General features: G+C 53.8%; 5 protein-coding genes across 5 annotated transcripts; 1 reads left to right on the top strand and 4 right to left on the bottom strand.

Moving 5' to 3' along the window:
- Nucleotides 1-82: 82 nt before the first annotated feature.
- B0H65DRAFT_589253 (uncharacterized protein) lies at nucleotides 83-1,459 on the bottom strand (the record flags this gene model as incomplete). The annotated part of the gene is made up of 1 exon (XM_062831026.1): nucleotides 83-1,459. Exon 1 carries the CDS (start codon nucleotides 1,157-1,159, stop codon nucleotides 83-85), a length of 1,077 nt encoding a protein of 358 aa, XP_062682296.1. The 5' UTR covers nucleotides 1,160-1,459.
- A 4,233-nt stretch (nucleotides 1,460-5,692) lies between these two features.
- On the bottom strand, nucleotides 5,693-8,107 carry B0H65DRAFT_211848 (uncharacterized protein). Its single transcript, XM_062821943.1, has 4 exons — nucleotides 7,689-8,107; nucleotides 6,195-7,609; nucleotides 5,970-6,141; nucleotides 5,693-5,916 (listed from the first exon to the last, which is right to left on the bottom strand). Exons 1-4 carry the CDS (start codon nucleotides 7,735-7,737, stop codon nucleotides 5,819-5,821), a joined length of 1,734 nt encoding a protein of 577 aa, XP_062682295.1. The 5' UTR covers nucleotides 7,738-8,107; the 3' UTR covers nucleotides 5,693-5,818.
- A 1,733-nt stretch (nucleotides 8,108-9,840) lies between these two features.
- Nucleotides 9,841-10,265, bottom strand: B0H65DRAFT_211837 (uncharacterized protein). The gene has a single exon (XM_062821942.1). The coding sequence runs from the start codon at nucleotides 10,159-10,161 to the stop codon at nucleotides 9,895-9,897; it is 267 nt and encodes an 88-aa protein (XP_062682294.1). The 5' UTR covers nucleotides 10,162-10,265; the 3' UTR covers nucleotides 9,841-9,894.
- Nucleotides 10,266-11,447: 1,182 nt separating this feature from the next.
- B0H65DRAFT_425641 (aspartic peptidase domain-containing protein) lies at nucleotides 11,448-13,535 on the top strand (the record flags this gene model as incomplete). The annotated part of the gene is made up of 3 exons (XM_062824591.1): nucleotides 11,448-12,734; nucleotides 12,850-12,997; nucleotides 13,222-13,535. 3 exons carry the CDS (start codon nucleotides 11,448-11,450, stop codon nucleotides 13,533-13,535), a joined length of 1,749 nt encoding a protein of 582 aa, XP_062682293.1.
- A 526-nt stretch (nucleotides 13,536-14,061) lies between these two features.
- B0H65DRAFT_525770 (ATP-dependent RNA helicase has-1) lies at nucleotides 14,062-16,224 on the bottom strand. The gene is made up of 2 exons (XM_062828842.1): nucleotides 14,465-16,224; nucleotides 14,062-14,402 (listed from the first exon to the last, which is right to left on the bottom strand). Exons 1-2 carry the CDS (start codon nucleotides 16,076-16,078, stop codon nucleotides 14,283-14,285), a joined length of 1,734 nt encoding a protein of 577 aa, XP_062682292.1. The 5' UTR covers nucleotides 16,079-16,224; the 3' UTR covers nucleotides 14,062-14,282.
- Nucleotides 16,225-16,365: the final 141 nt, after the last annotated feature.

Here is a 16,365-nt window from a genome sequence, read left to right as displayed (position 1 = left end):
CTCCCCATCTGCTCATCTTCTCACCCGCCCATGCGCTCGTCCTCGCGACCACCACCGTCCCGTCCAATCCACCCCCCCAGCCTCATCTCCAACCCTCCCCCTCCCAGAAACTATTCACAACCCCCCAATACCTCTCCGCATTCCCCCCTCCCCTCGCATGCCCCACATGCCCAGTCCCCGCAAACTTCTCCCCCCTCACCCTCTTCCCCCTCCGTTTCGCCTCAGCCATATGCCCCTCCACATCCCTCCACCCCACCAACTCATCCTCCTCACTATAGATATACATCCGTCCCTTTTCCCTCTCCGCCCTTCCCTTGTCGGGAGCCGTATCATTCTGCTCCCTTGCTAATTTTCCCAAAGGAGATTCGAGGAAGCGTAAACGGAGGAGGCGGGAGAGGAAGTTACTGGTCCAGAGGAGGGAGACCCATAAATGGATTAGGGGCGCGACAAAAAGGCGGCGGAGGGTGGAAAGAGAAAATAGCCAGAGGGGAAACCGGGCGCGGGAGGGTGGAGGGAGGAGGACGTGGCTGAGGGCGAGATAGGTGGGGAAGTAAGCCATTTTTCCTGGCGCAGAGTCAAAGATTGTTAAGTGCGAGGGCAGGCGGAGGCGGAGGGTTGACTGGGAGAGGAGGTACTGGTGCAACGAAAGAAGTTGGGCGGATCCGCCGTTGGAGAAGAGGTGGATTAGGAGTTCGGGGTCGGGGTCTTCTTCGTTTTCCCGGTGGATGCTGTTGCTGGTTGTGGATGAAGCAAGCGCGGTGCTCGATTCTCCTTCCACACTGCCAAAATTGTCGGAACCCGGTTGAAGCATTTCAGAACCGAAAATCTCTCGCAAAACGGGTACCACCCCCTCCATCTCCGGCCATGCGCTCTTGGGCTTAAAGACGTGCTTCATCTCCGATTTGATAAGCAGGATCGGCGTGCTGGGGAATAAAGCCTGGTAGGGCGTGATGTACTTGGCGATGTGAGGGTCGCGGGCGCCCATCCAGGAGTAGAGGAGGATGAGTTTTGGTGGTGGACGCTTGCCGGTTGTGGTTGTTGTTGTTGGAGACGGCGTGGTGGAAGTTGAGGGGCGATAGAGGTAGACGTGTTGAGAGAGGTGGGTCATGAAGGAGAGGGGGGAGGAGTCTTTGGTGACTGCTTTGGCGGTGGATGCCATTTTTTTCGAAGGGTTGGCTCCTTTCTGGAGCGAATCTGGTGTGTTATGTTGTGTTGTGTTGTTGTTTGGTGAGAGGATGCGTTGCTTGGTGGACGCGGAAATGGTGGAGCGGGGTGACCCGGCGGAACCCACTGAAACGCGGGGGACCAACCTGACTTATATCGTCAACCACGATCTGTTACTGTGACGCAGTCGCAATCACTCCTCGGATTCAACAATTTCAGTATATGGTTGACTGGCAAAATATTGAAACACCGTCGGACTGCGATCATGAACCAACAACCAGCGAGTCTGAGTCCGACGTTGGATTCAATTGGATTTGTTATCTGTTATCTCCGCTTGCCGAGGGTTGCTACGCTGACGTCGTACTGCACTAACAATTACTCGCGACGCCAAGCCCTCAGGCCAGGAACGAACCTTCAGCGCTTGGAAGAGCCAGGCGGCCTGACCCTCTCCCATTCCCACATCAACGGTTCAGCATTTTGTCCAAGGTCATCACGACCGAGACACTCTGCTTGCATTCACCCAACTCAAGTTATGACGGGAACAGAACTCTTCAGTCAGAAACTTCTCCAAGTGAATGGTTATTCACGATATTCTCTTATCACAGTTCTACGTTTTTCCACTCGTGATGCTCATACCTCCCATCTACTCGCGCATGGCCCGGAACGACCGCCGAAGCGGGCCCGTAGCGGGGTCACACATCCGTACAAAACCCCGACGACACACCGGATTTGGGCCCGGGACACACGCCGATTTGTTTCACTTCCCTCACCGTTTGGCACGAAACATTAGCCACTACATGAGCACAACGATCAAATCACCTACTTTTGCGTAGCAGGAAGCCCAAGTGTTAAAAAATCTTGTTGTGATTAACGCCGCCTAGCTTGTTTCAATCCAAGCTTCATGTGCCATCTTTTTCCCAAGCTCCTGTCCTGAATGCGCGAATACCCAAATCTCTCAATCCTCGAGTCCTCAAATCCTCCTCATCCTCCGCCCTCCTTCTGTGTCCTCTCTCATCTGCAGAATCAAGTGTTTGCCTTCCCGACGGGATCTCTCATCTCTGTGGTATGTTGATAAACGACAACGACGGGCTGGTGAACGACTGCCCCAGACTAGCAGAACTGTATGTAGAGGGAGGGGTCTTCCGAGGCCAGGCAGGAGTCGACTCCATCTTGCGCTCACTGCCGGGATGACTCAGAACAGAACACAGACGCAGTGCTCGTCTGGGCCAGGGCCAGGGCCAGCGTTAGAAGCGCTACCCTCGGCCTCAGCCTCAGCCTCAGCCTCAGCCTCGGACCCATCAACAAGGCAGAACTCACCCAGGCGAGTAATCACTCCTCTCTCTGTCCCTACTACCTCTACTTGCTCCTCGTGCTGTGTAGAGGTAGTAGAAGTAGAGGTATCCTGCTCGATGTGGACGGTCTGGGCTCCAGGCAGCAGCTCAAGCTCAAGCTCGACGGGCTGTTGCTGTTGTTGTCGCCGAGCCATCATCAGAGCCTTGATCTCAGCTACGTTCCGAGCCATTTGCTCCGCCCGTCGGGCGTCCAGCTTCCTCTGCTCCTGGGCCTGAATGGTCTCGCGCCTGCGGGCGCGTTCATGGGCCGCCGTCTCTTGTCGCTGTCTGCTCTCATCTCGTCTGCGGAGGTCCAACTCCGCCTCCTCGCGCTCCCGTTGCCGCAGCTGTCTGCGGTACTCCCGCACGGACTCATAGAGGTACTCGTTGGGGTTGTTGAAGGAGAGTTCGCAGAGGAACGACATTGTGGGTTCGGCGCACATGGGTTGGGGTTGTTGTGGGGTTAGAAAAGCTGGTTTGCTGTCTTTGAGAAGCACGAACGAGGTCTGGTGCAAGGTGTTTGTTAGCTTGTGCTATAGGTTAGTACAATGGGCATGGTGATGGCCGAGAGGGGGAGAAAAAGGTACGAGATGCGTCAAAGGGGTGCGAAGACATGTAGTTGGGAGAGTGTCGTGGTTGGTGCGCCCTGTTTTGTTTGGAAGATAAGGTGTCCGAACTTAGGCGCCATGTATGGTTCAGAACAGCAGAGGCATACGAGCGATGATGAGATACATAAAAAGGAACTTACCAAAGCTTCTCTGTAGGTAGTTACCTGATGCGTCAAATTATCGTGAAGATGATTGGTCTGCTGACTGGGCGAGCGAGGTGAGTTTGTATGATAGTGGAATGAAGGGGTTGATGGTTTGTGTGTGAGGAGGAAGAAAATCCAAGAACTTGGAGAAGTCCAAAGGCCAGGTAGATATATCTCATTTGGAAATTCAAATCGGTCGTATGCAGAACCATTTCCACTCCTTCTTTCTCCCTGCTCGGTTTTCCAAAATCCTGATTCCAGCAAATGGTGCCCATGCAATGTGTGAATTTTCGCAATACCGGAGATGATAAGCAATAATGTTCCGCGCAGATATATGCAATGCTCCATGTCGCCTTCTAATTTGTCCGACGCATGCTCATTGCCTCCCATTATTTTCCATTTGTGTTTTCTGGAATGCTCCTTTCTCGATATTCTGGATTGCTAACTTCGGAGTTTTGGCATTGCCCACTTTTGACCGGTATGTCTACAGCCTACAACAGGTCTGATATGGAGTCGCATGCTGTAGATGCACATAGTATGCAGGATGTAGATGACCCAGGTCAATGGGACGCACTGCCTCTATGACTCTTCCGCCCTCTTAGGCTGGGTGCATCTTCCTGACATGCCACACGAGAAATTCTTTGATCCGGTACACCCGCATCATCGAAGCAGCAGTCGATGCCGTCCGAAAAGCCAGTAGTCCTCCTTCATCACTGGCTGCAGTGACCGGAGTCTTCCCAGAAATCTCAAACTCACCCAACACCAGCCGAGTGGCTCACGAGCTCGACATGATATCTCCCAATTCATATCTCCATCTCCATCTCTCAGTTCTCAGCTTCATGAAGTTCTAGATGTCGAGGTATGCATCATAAACAGCTCACCTAACACCTCAGCTTTAACTATATGTCCTTGTTACCGCCGGACTGGCTCCGATTTCAAATCCACAATACTTTCCTTTAACGACACGTAGTCCAATGCCTGCGTTTACAATGATACCTAATGCCCGGCATATCAGATCAAATACCTACAGTCCAACCAGCTCAGCTCCCTGGCGCTTAGCGGATATGGCGGACATAAAGGAAATGGAATGCAGCTCGACTGGGCTCGCGGACCCGACATGCGTCTCTTGGTACATACCGAGTAGCAAAGTAGCCAAATTTTGCAGCTCCGGTGCATTCAAGTTGGAAACGTCCTGCAAGCGTCACATGCATCGCGGTCAGGAAATTCGAGTACGGAGCAAGTCAGGAGCATGAACTTCTACCGCACCCGCCGAGATGGGAATTGGGATGGGAATCATGAGACGAGGTGGCTTTTATGGCAGGGAAAATGCTTACAGGTACTTGGCAACTTGCTTGATGGAAGAGGAAAAGGCGTGCCATGCCCAACTAAATACTCTGAGGATGGCTCCTGTCACATATGGGAATCACAATCAACATCACACTCAACAGCCACACCAGACATCAACCAAACGCATGACTTGAACAAAGTTTTTGCTTTGCCATGTAACGCCTTCCTGGTTTCCCTTTGTTCCTCTAGTATACATATGTGCATGTCGTCTCGGACCGTCAGCGGTCCGTCATTAACCCATCCATCCATCCAGTTGTCAATGACGACCACCCCTTTTTTTGGTAATCATCCACTCCGCTGATCCAAAGCCAAACTTCAGATCGTCCATCATTTTGCTTTGTGTAAAAAGTGATGGGAGTTTTAGTTCTCATGTAAAACGTATGCAAATAAGGCATAAACAAGCTCGAAGAAGAGAGTAAGAAAAAAAGACGACATGAGACATGTCGCTGATGGCTTGGTTTGTCTAGCTCACCATGTGTCCGCTTGGTAGATCCTCTCTTGAGCATGATTCTCATCATGATCATAGACATCAACGGCATGCTCGTGGCAGTCATGCAAAAATTGCAATGAGGTCTCCATGTATCCAAGGACAACAAAAGTCTGCAGTCCGTTCGTTGCTCCGGGTCTCATATCAAGCAGCCTGGCGGAGTGTGTACGCAACAGTCAAGCCTATTGGTGGATCGTATCATGAGGTTACCCAACCATTTGGACCGTTTGTCTTGCAGTGAGCCAACCACTGCAAGATGCATCTGCATTCGATCGCTTGGGAGGGGGTTCTTCAATAGGTAGCTAGCTTTGTGCATCAGACAGAGGTGCATGCTAGATCGCAGAAATATGGAGCAACCCGGTCATGAAGACGATGGATATGAACCGGGCCGAAGCGTTTGCCACGCGCTTGTAAGAGAGCCATCATGTCGTGAAATGTGCCGTAGGGAGTCGGCCACCCGAGATAGAGTCGTAATCGTACAATCATTGAACACAACTGGAGTTCGTCTTCTGCCAGTTATACGCTGAGATGCCGAGAAAAAGGTAAGCGCTCTCACTTTTCCATGCTAAGACATGGAATATGATGGTCGTCATGATCGAGACATCAACGCGCAGCATGGTCAACGAGACAAGCAGCAGCAAGTAGCAGTAGCGGCAATGTCAAAACGTGCCAGGAGACATGGGCGAGAATCAATGGCATGGCATGCGCATCATAAGTCCGGCATCATCATGGCGAAGTTTACGACGTGCCAGGGGCCTGGCCGGCAGCACCTTGACCCTGAGCAGCGGCAAGCTGGGACTGCCACCACAAAGCAACATAGTTGTCATAACCGCCGTCTATTTGCGAGTTAGTGGGTGTCCAGGAGTATCAAGAAAGGAGGAACACATACACATGGCATAGGGATCACCTTGCGCACCGGCTCCAGCAGGAGCCGCGGCGTTACCTGCTGGCAAATTTTGTTGGGGAACACTGTTGTTGTTAGAAGGCTGACCATAGTTGGGGTTATCATAATCGCGATGCTGGCCGCGACGAGGAGGGGCACCGCCCGAACTCTTTTGCTTCTGTCGCCGTGTTAGTAAGTTGTTGCAAGTGAAGAAAGGGGGTTAATACGTACAGCCGCGTCGACCTTGTCTTCGATGGCACGCTTGGCACGGTTAATGGCCTCGCGGGTGCCAACCAAGCCAATCTCGCGCTCGGTCTCACCAGCACCAGACGATTGCGAAACGTTGATCTTGCAGCCGGTGGTGTTCTGCATCTCACGGATAGTCTCGCCGCCCTTGCCGATGATCATGCCAACGGCCTCAGAAGGGACGAAGATGGAATCGTTCTGCTTGTCGTATCCACCACCGCCGCCACCGCCCATGTTGTCGTTGCGGGGAGGACGGTTGCCGCCAGGGTTGCTAGCGTTGCGGCTATCGCTATCGACGATTTCGAGGATCAACTCCTTAGCAGTCTTGGCTGCGGCGGGGGTACCAATAAGGTTCACAGGACGAAGGCCGTTAACGCTCTTGTTCTCTCCGACGATGTTGATGTGGCAACCGCTGCGCTCCTGCAAGTCGCGGATAGTCTCTCCACCACGACCGATAATGAGACCGACGGTCCTATCGGGAACCATGATCTGAAGGCTGTCCTCACCCTCCTTGAGAGGAGGCGGGGCGGCAGAGCCACCACGGCCGGTGTCACGGGGAGCAGGCCTGTCAGCCGGGGCGCTTCCCCTCATTCCACTGTCGCGAATGATGCGGTTGATCATTTCCTTGGCCTCATCACGCTGGGCACGGGGACCGGTAATTTTGCATGGGCGGTATTGCTCAGTGGGGCTCGACGGGGGAACAAACTGAACTCTGCAGCGGCTCTCGCCTTCAACGCGACGGAGGTTCTCGCCTTGACGGCCGATGATAAGTCCAACGAGGCTAGACTCTATCTGGATGGTCTCGGTATCCCCTTCCTTGCCCCTAAGCGGTGAGCGATCGCGACCACCATGGCCTCCACGGGGGGAGAAACCTTGACGTCCACGGCCAGGAGAGAAGGAGCGTTCACGTCCGTAGTCACGCGACTGACCACCGTGGTGGCCGTGATCACCGCCTCTTCTCTCATCGCGGTAGGGGTTGACGTTGTCGCGGTACGATTCGCGGCCGCGGGGGCTCCTAGAGCGAGCGCGCTGGTAGGGGCGGTTGTCGAGAGCACGAGAATCGTGGGGGCGCGAGTCGTGGGGAGGGTAGGGTCTAGCAGATTGTTCGTAGGGAACGAGACCGTTCTCAGCGGCCATAGCCCTGGCCTTGGCTACGGCATCCTGAATGTCAACGGTGCCAGAGTTAACGGGGCGCACCGCGCTCAGATCGATGCCTCCACTCGCGGCAGGCGGAGGATAGTATCCGGGAGCCTGTTGGTATTGGGGCTGTTGAGGAGGGTAGGCGGGTGGTTGTTGAGGAGGATGGGCGTAGCCAGCTGGCGGCATGGGAGGCTGGGCCGGAGCTGGGAGGCCAGGTTGGCTCTGGGTAGGAGTCGAAGTAGCAGGACGCTGAGTAGCATCTGAGAATATGGTCAGAACACTGTGAATCGCGCGCGCGGCAGCAGGCTATTTATGGGGGTAAGAGAGAGGGAGGCATACTTAGGAGCTGCAATATCGAGTTGATATCGGGTTGCTGAGGAGCCGCCATTGTGATTGCGAATACCTGCGGATGCGGCGATGTGCTTGGTGATACTGGTGGTGATGTTGGTGATGACGCAGGTCAAGACAAGCGGTGAAAATGCTGCTGGTCGGAAAGCAAGCGCGCAACAAAGAATGTCAAGCGACAGGCGGAAATGATTGTTGAATGGATGATTGATTCTGAGGTTGAAAAGGAGATGCGACTGGAGAGAGAGCGGCCGCCTGTCAAAATTGGACCTGATCGGAAGTCGAAGTCGGTCGGTCTCTGGAATGGAGAGATGCGAAAAAATAATAGCGGGGACTTGTGAAAAATAAGCGGCAGGCGGAGAGACCTTGGCAGACCGCCCGGACGCTGAGTGAAGGGTCGGTTGGTGTGCTGTGTTTTTGCCCGTGGCACTGACGAACAGTGGTGGCAGGTGCGCGCTAGGATGGCAGTTTTTAGGGTCTGACCAGGGGCCTTGTACCTGAGATTTCAGTGGACTGTTCAGTTGCAATGTTCAACGGCCCGGCAGGCAGGCAGTCAAGTGGACAACAAGACAGACAGTAAAGGTGACGATGACGATGACGATACCTCTACCGATTGACCAAGGTGATCGAAGCGACAATTGCTCAAGAGCGCACTTCACTCAACGGTCCGATACAACGATGCAGTGCAGTCAGAGCGATCACTGTACGTATCACGTCCGCGATGCGGATAGAGAGGCCTTTGGCGAGTGTAGCTGAGCAGCTGAGGTCAGCCCAACGACCTAAAGTCTGACAGTCAAACAAGTGAACGGTCACAGATCAGAGCAGAGCAGACAGGTCAGGTCACCAGCTCCGACAGAAGAGGTCGCGCGTTATCAGGTTGACTCAATAGTTCACACGGCGATGATGAAGTAGTTCTTAACGCGCGCGTGGACACGTCGAAGAAGGCAGAGAAAGGGGAGGGAGGTGATGGTTGTTGAGAAGATGAGTGATGGTGACAGATTGTGTTGGCGCTGCGTGGAAGTTGAAGGAGTCAAAAGAAGTCGGCTGTTCTCTTGTTTCGCTGCGGAATGACAAAGACCCTCTGAGCTTTGACCCTCAGATGAATGGCCGCCCATTCTTGGTGCCTGCCCGTGGAAAAGCAGCAATTGCCGGCCGGAACGGAATCACCTGGCGGCCAGGTGCACAACAGCTGTACCTGCATTAAACTTATGCGAATAAACTGCCGGCATCTTTGCCACTGGCGCAGCTCACAAACTCGGGGCGCAGCATGTTTCCACGGTCACGATCTTTGGAAGCGTGTCGCTGCACGTGATGCCCCCAATCCTCAACGTCACCTCTGCCACTCTCGACACTCGCGCGGAATGGTTCCAGTCTGGTCTCCAACAACAGACTTCAACTGCTTTCGTGGACGGTATACATGATGGATTCCATCGACAGCTGTCATTTCCGCCCCTTTCGACCGGCTTCACCCGGCTTGGGGGAACAGCTATTGAACGACTTCGGACCCTTCCCCAATGTACGAACCACGAGACAGCCTTGAAGAGAAAACTCAGGACATCCTGGGAGAAGATGGCCATTCATCCTCCCCCACTTAAGTACTTGGCAGGGAGCAGCTTCCTTTCTGGAGCTATTGTTACACGACTGTGGAAGATTACATGATTACTACGCTTTGCACAAAAATATTCACTTGGCTTGTTTACTGATCAAACCCAGAACCGACTCTTTCATGAAAAGCAGCTCCCCTGTAACGATCCATGAGAAGCCTGCCAATGGCTTTCGCATAAGGCTGCTTAGGAAGCATCATTTCTTCAGACTCGCCTCAGTACTAGAACGAGGAGAACCCAAAGCACCCAAACGGCAGCTGGGGAATTGCAAGATCGCACAAGAGTCACCAAGTGGGAAACACTCATCTACATGTAACCCTATGCATCCGGATGCAAGATCAAGCAGACGACAAGGTTCCCTGTCTGTCTCACCCCGCTCACCTCTCGACCGTATCACAATCTACCTGTGTCAAGGTCCGGTCATCATCACGGCCGGCCACCGTGGACAAACCAGGGTACATCGAGGGACGAGTTACAGTAAACAGTAACATGAGGAAATTGGCTCTTTACTGAGCCGCTGCTAGAAGCTTTCCAGATCAATCACGACGAGACAACTTCAGAGTTCTGAGATGATGATCGTGGAATTGGCTTGGGCTTTATATATCACGCGGCTGTCCTTCATCTCCAGTCGCGGCGCCACCACATCTGCACCTGTCAAAAAGCTGTCGTGCTTGACAACGGAACCGGAGAAAACTGCCAATCCCTCGAATCTGACTCCTCGCTGACCACGCACAACCTTCCCCCTCAACAGATATTGCGGCCGTTTCGTCGAACCACCGTATGCAGGCACCCATGCCAGGGCCCGTCACCCATGCCGACTTGACCATTGCCAAGAAGAACGTCCCAGCGGACAATGACTTCATTGTTCCCTTTCAGATCTTTCTTGAACGAGCTTGAAGAGATCTGAGTGGGGGGTAAACGAACTTTATGTGGACAGGAAGGTACTGTGCATTGTGATGTTCGTGGTGCCAAGACCCAAAATACACTTCAATGCCTCTCGCAACTGGCAGAGCGGACTGACGACCCGAATACCGTCGTCCGTCTCTCGGTGTACCATCCGAGAGAAACGTTTCATGTGTTTGTGGCGACGAGACAACACTCGCGAATGACTGTCTGTCGTCCGGGGTTCAAAGATGCCGAGACAAGCCATGGAAATAACAAGAGAAGCAGAGATGACCTCTCGGTGGTTTCTGCCAGATTACTGAACTTCGTATCAAGCTTGGTGCGACCACCCATACAAGCACAATCCTTCAATCCTTCAATATGGAGATCATCAACCTGTCCGAAGATACAGCACAGTTTACGGGTTCTCCGCCTCGGAGGATCTACGGATCCCGGCTGCGGATGCTTCTTTCCTCGCAAACACCTACCGAGCAAGGTCTCGAGAACACGGTGTTGCAGTGCTTTCTGATATCCGAGACAGAAGGAACCTGTGCCAGGTCATCCTGGAGCTGTCCGTTCTCACTTTCCCTAGGATACCGGCATGTTTCTAAATAAGACATACGAACGCTTGCGGGTCAGACTTCTTTTTCTCAACACTCGAGAACACAGCATTACCGGCATCATCGTTGTGACTTATGGCTTGAGCTCAAATATCTCCGTCTACCAAACTTCCACCATATTTACTACCTCGAAATTGACCTGTAATTAGCATCCATCATCTTCTCTTCTCTCTTGTCGTCATCGCCTCCCCCAGGACACTCACAAACTTTTGTTTGTTTGCCCGTCAGCTCCGCCGAGTGTTGCAGTTACACAGTCCTTCATTTGCAAGCTGACTGACTGAGCTACTCAAACTCACGGCACCTTGCTTCCCAACGTCCTGTTCCGCTTGTTCACAGTTGCACCACCGAGGGCCAAGGACCGGACACGACTGGGCAGGGAGGGCAGCACCGCAGACGTCAAACATATCACCGACCGGTCTTCGTTTTCTTTCCCCTGGAAGCAAAATCCGGAGCTGCCCCTTATCTTTGTGGTCGCCCCGGGACAACATCCACTCGTTTCTTGTTCTCTTCCCTTCTTTTCTAAACCCAACTGGCACAGTCCCTCCTTTTTCTCCCCTATTCCAAGTCCAGTTTCTTCATTCTTTCTCTCTCTGTCTGTCCGGCCTCTCTCTGTCTCTGGACAACAGGCCCAACGAAAAACCGGCAACATGTTACCCAACCTACCCCTAGGCACCTTCGCCTACGGCCTCCTCTACAGCCTCCTAACCTTCACCCTCCTCGTCCACGCCGCCGCCTCCATAAACCTCACCCCCACCGAGCGCTACCTCAGAGACTCGGCCCCCAAGCTCCCGGGAATCAAATACACCGTCCCCAAGCCCGTCCTCGGTTCGCGTCCCAACACCCGCAAGCTCGACGTCGCTCACTCCTTCCAAACCCTCCAAGGCGTCTCTTCCCACTCCTCCACTGGCTCCAGCAACGCCCCGCGCGCCGCCCTGGTGAACCGCCGCTCAGCCGCCTCCATCCTCGGCCAACACCAACGCCGTCTGCGCCAAAACTCCCTTCGCACCCACGGTGGCCCTGATGGCCATGGCGGCGGCGAAGAGGGAGAAGACGAAGAAGGATCCGCCTACGGCTACGAAAACGTCACAGTAACCACCGCCTTCGGCACCCAATACGCCGCCGAAGTGCACTGGAACTCGGTCCCTTTACTCCTCCTCCTAGACACCGGCTCCTCCGACACCTGGGCCATCACCCACAACTTTTCCTGCTTAGACTACCTCGGCAACGATGTCCCTCAAGAAATCTGCGGCTTCGGTCCCGCTTACACCCTCCCCCCCGCTCATACCACTCCCACTCCCACTCCCATCCCCGGCACTGGCAGTAACAGCACCAACTCCTCTACCAGTCATCCATCCCCCCAACCACCAAAGGAAGAAGACCTCTGGAAACCCTACGGCCCTACGGACCCGCAGACGCACATGTTCATCCAGTACGGCGACGGGGAGATCGTCACGGGCCCGATGGGGTTCGCGGATATCACTGTGGGAAACATCACCGTTAAGAAACAGCAGGTGGCGTTGGCGGAGAAGACGTTTTGGTTTGGGAATAATTTGACGAGTGGGTTGATGGGGCTGGCGTTCCCGAGTTTGACGAATGCTTATTTGGGGGGGATGCCGGGGAGTGGTTCGGGAAGTGGAAGTGGAAGTGGAAGTGGTGAGGGTGAGGGTGGTGAAGGTGGTGAAGGTGGTGAGGGAGGAGGAGAAGGCGAGGGTGGTGGTGATGGAAGTGGACTAGGAGGCGGTTCAGGCCATGAATCCTACAACCAGCTGTACTACCCGCCGTTGTTCACGAGCATGGTCAACCAGGGCTCGGTGCCGCCGCTGTTCAGTATCACGATTGATCGGAATGCTAGCTCGGGATTGCTGGCTTGGGGTGGATTGCCGCCTGCTAAGGGGCTGGAGAAGGGGAAGGATGTGGAGTTGGATATGATTATTGTGAGTTTTACCTACCTGTCCAGTGTTCTGGTCCGAGAAATGAAGGAGGGGGAAAAAGGGGGAGAGAAACGGGAGAGAAATAGGTAATGATGACTGACTAAAGGATAACACACAGACAAACTTGATCGACGTCCCCGAAACCGCCTACGATTACTCCTTCTACACCGTCATTCCCGACGGGTGGCAGTTCGGCGCAAACACCAACACCAGAAAATTCCCTTATATCGTCGACAGCGGAACTACCCTCTGCTACCTCCCATCCGGTACGTTCCTCTCTGGTCCTTACCTTCCTCTTACGTTTCTGTCCCTTTTTTTTTTCTTCCCATATTCGCTTTCAACTTGCTACTTCCTGCTCTTTCCTTTCCTCCCCTCCACTTTTGCTCCCCTTCTCCCCTTTTACCCCCTTTTATCTTCTCTTGTCTTTTTGCCCCCTTTTACCACCCCTTCATATGTCTCCCCAGTCACTAACACTTCAAAACAACAACAGCCGAAGCCCAACAAATCAACACAGCATTCAACCCCCCGGCCATCTACCTCTGGATGTACGGCGCCTACTTCACCTCCTGCGACGCCATCGTTCCCCGCGTCGGCGTGGTCCTGGGCGGCAAGACCTTTTACATCAACCCCGTCGACTTGATTAACCAGGACATGGTCGATCCGTTGACGGGGCTGTGCATGACGGCGATTGCGGATGGTGGGGCGGGACCGTATATCCTTGGGGATGTTTTTATGCAGAATGCGTTGACGGTGTTTGATGTGGGGAGGGGGAAGATGAGGTTTTTGGGGAGGGAGTTTTATTGAGCTGTGGAACACGAAGGGAAGGGAGTTAAGAGATTGGTCAACAGGGGAGCAACAAAAGGGTCAAGTGTGAGGTGATTTGGATGGATAAGGTAGGGAGGTGGTATCGAAAATGTTGGCTAGTCTCTTGTCTCGGGAGTTGTCGTTAGTCAATAAAGTCAGGTCGGGTCCATTGGGGCTGCAGATAGATAGTGTCAGAAATAGTAGACTGTCTTCAGTTGTCTTGAGGTCCGTTGTCGCGGGTTCGTGTTGTATTGATGCATATAGGTAGGTATTTATCATCTGGATACTATCTTCGTATAACACCGACTTTGACTAAGACCCCAATGGTTTCGTCTTTCCTGGTAGATGGCAAGTTAGCAGTGGTTTTTTCCGGCCCATAGTAAACGAGAGATGCCGTTGCTTGTAAAGGTAGCTACTCCATGTTACTGTCATGGAGCAAAGGTTCGCTGTCACCGAAGGAAAGGCCCTAACCAAGGTGACAGCAACGGCACAGCGTGCAAGATATCACAACAACGGAAAGCAGCATGAAGTAAGAATTAATTGTTGATTTGAGCCCCTCCAGTTTTACTTTTCAACCAAAAACGCCTTGGCAGCTTGCGAACAACAAGAAACAGCAAGTAGCAACACAAAAGAAAACACCACTATGCTCCACACCGAATGCCCGATGGATATCTAAGAGAACATTGACAAATCATCCCCTTCGTACTTCTAACCAACAATACGTACGAACACCAAATCCCGCCCCGCTTAGTGACGGTTCTGCTTCGGCTGGCTACCGTACGCTCTCCTGCTCGTCTGCTTCTTGTCGCGCGACATGCTGGAGGCCAGGGTGATGTCTACCCTGGGAGGAGTGGAGAAGCCGAAGGACTGTTTTTGGTATGTTAGTTAAGTGTTCTGATGTGCAAAAAGGGGAAGAAGAGGAAACATACCTTGGCCACCTTGACCAAATCAAGCTTATGGATGTCAAACACCGACCGCAAACTGTGCGAAGCATAGGCGTGGAGATACGACCTGTAACCATCCTTGGCGCTCTGGTTGAGGTAGTAGTTCTGGCCGATCAGCTTCTCAAGCTGGCTCTGCACGTTCAAGATCTTGCTCTTGGGGAAGTCATATTCCACCACGGGGACCTTGGCAGCCTTGAGATGGGCGAGGAAACCCATCTCATTAGGCTGGAGGAAGAGCAGCGAACGGCCCTTGGTGTTGTTACCACGCGCGGTACGACCGACGCGGTGAATGTAGTCGCGCGGGTCATCAGGAGGATCGAACTGGACGATCCAGTCAACAGCGGGAATGTCGAGACCACGAGCGGCAACGTCCGTGCAGATGAGGGTGCCCTGCTTGGCGTTGCAGAATTCGAAGAAGGTGTTTGTGCGCTTCTGCTGCTTCTGCTTGCCGTGGAGATCGAGAACCTGGAGATCGATGTACTGGAGGAGTTCGGAGTAGTACTTGACGGAGTTGCAGGACGAGAAGAAGACAATGACCTTCTTCTTCTGCATCTTCTTGAGGAAGGAGAAGAGGAGCAGGAAGCGCTTGTCGGCGTCAACAACGACGTAGCCCTGGTCCAGACCCTCGACCGTGCTGAACTGCTTCTCCTCGTCGACGTTGACGTACAGGGGACCGGGACGGAGCGAGATACGGGCGAGATCCTCGACCTTGGTGGTTTGTGTGGCGGAGAAGAGCATGGTCTGACGGTCCTCCTTGGGCAGGATCTTGATGATCTGGCGCATTTCGTCCTCGAAACCAATCTCGAGAATACGGTCGGCCTCGTCGATGATGAGCGATCGCATGTTCTTGAAGACGAAGGGGGTGTTTTGCAGATGATCGAGCAGACGACCGGGAGTGGCGATGAGCAGGTTGACGCCCTTGCCCAGCTTCTCGGCCTCGGCACGACGGTTGGCACCGCCGATGACGACGCCGTATGTTTGGGAGTGGTTCTTCATAAGCTCGCGGGCGACACCGAAAATCTGGAGGGCCAATTCGCGGGTGGGGGTGACGACGATGGCGCCGGTACCGTTTCTCGGCTTGAAGCGCAGGGAGCTGAGCATCTCGATGGCGGGGATGAGGAAGGCGAGGGTCTTGCCGGAACCGGTCTTGGCCGCACCGAGAACGTCCTTGCCGGCGAGCAGAGGGGGGATACCTCTCCTCTGGATCTCGGTCATCTTGGTGAAGCCCATCTCGGCAATGGCCTTCATGGTCTTTTCGGACAGGTTGAGCTCGGAGAAGTCGGTGGCATTGGTCGCGATGGAAGGGGCAATGAGGGAGTCGTTCGTCTTTGTGAGTTCGTCGCTATCCTCCTTGTCCTCGTTGCCGGTGGGGATGGCCTCGTCGCCATTTTGTTGTTCCTCCTCTTCCTCGACATCGTTCTCTTCGGGGGTGGTCTCCTCGACGGGCTGCTCCTCGACGACCTCTTCGGCGGCCTTCTTCTCCTTCTTGTCCTTCTTGTCCTTCTTCACCTTCTTGGTCTTCTTGTCGGTGACGGCACCATCTTCGGTCGCGATCTTGGCGTCCTTGAGCTTGCGCTTCTTGCTGAGTTCGGAAGCCATCGTGACGGCGTGGGGGGTTGGTGTTGGTGGGTGGTTGCGATACTCTGGGGAAAGGGTGTCGCAATGGTCTCCGTTCCCAGTCGAATCTGTTATCCTTCCTCTGCCTTCTCTTTCGCTGGGGATTTTTTTCTTATCGCTTGTCCGATAACCAGGGATTACACCAGGCGGTGAAAATTTTGCCAATTCTGCCGACTTCTTTGGGTGAGAGCATGGTCTGTGCGCTGCAGGCGTCCCATTGCTGACCCCACTTTTGACTGCAGATCACCCGAACCCCAACCCCAATTGCT

This window comes from Neurospora tetraspora, assembly GCF_033439725.1.
Source record: "Neurospora tetraspora strain CBS 560.94 chromosome Unknown B0H65scaffold_4, whole genome shotgun sequence".
In the NCBI taxonomy this organism is placed as follows: domain Eukaryota; kingdom Fungi; phylum Ascomycota; class Sordariomycetes; order Sordariales; family Sordariaceae; genus Neurospora; species Neurospora tetraspora.
The sequence above is the reverse complement of the archived record's forward strand: the minus strand, read 5'-3'. Positions and strand labels throughout refer to the sequence as shown.

Bases quoted from the DNA above. Each gene is read 5' to 3' on its own strand.
- B0H65DRAFT_211848 (XM_062821943.1), bottom strand. From the start codon at position 7,737: ATGGCGGCTCCTCAGCAACCCGATATCAACTCGATATTGCAGCTCCTA. The intron at 6,142-6,194 runs GTACGTATTAAC...ACACGGCGACAG, and splicing joins AAGACAAGGTCGACGCGGCT to AAGCAAAAGAGTTCGGGCGG. The intron at 5,917-5,969 runs GTATGTGTTCCT...ACTCGCAAATAG, and splicing joins AGGTGATCCCTATGCCATGT to ACGGCGGTTATGACAACTAT.
- B0H65DRAFT_211837 (XM_062821942.1), bottom strand. From the start codon at position 10,161: ATGAAGTCATTGTCCGCTGGGACGTTCTTCTTGGCAATGGTCAAGTCG.
- B0H65DRAFT_525770 (XM_062828842.1), bottom strand. From the start codon at position 16,078: ATGGCTTCCGAACTCAGCAAGAAGCGCAAGCTCAAGGACGCCAAGATC. The intron at 14,403-14,464 runs GTATGTTTCCTC...TACCAAAAACAG, and splicing joins ATTTGGTCAAGGTGGCCAAG to TCCTTCGGCTTCTCCACTCC.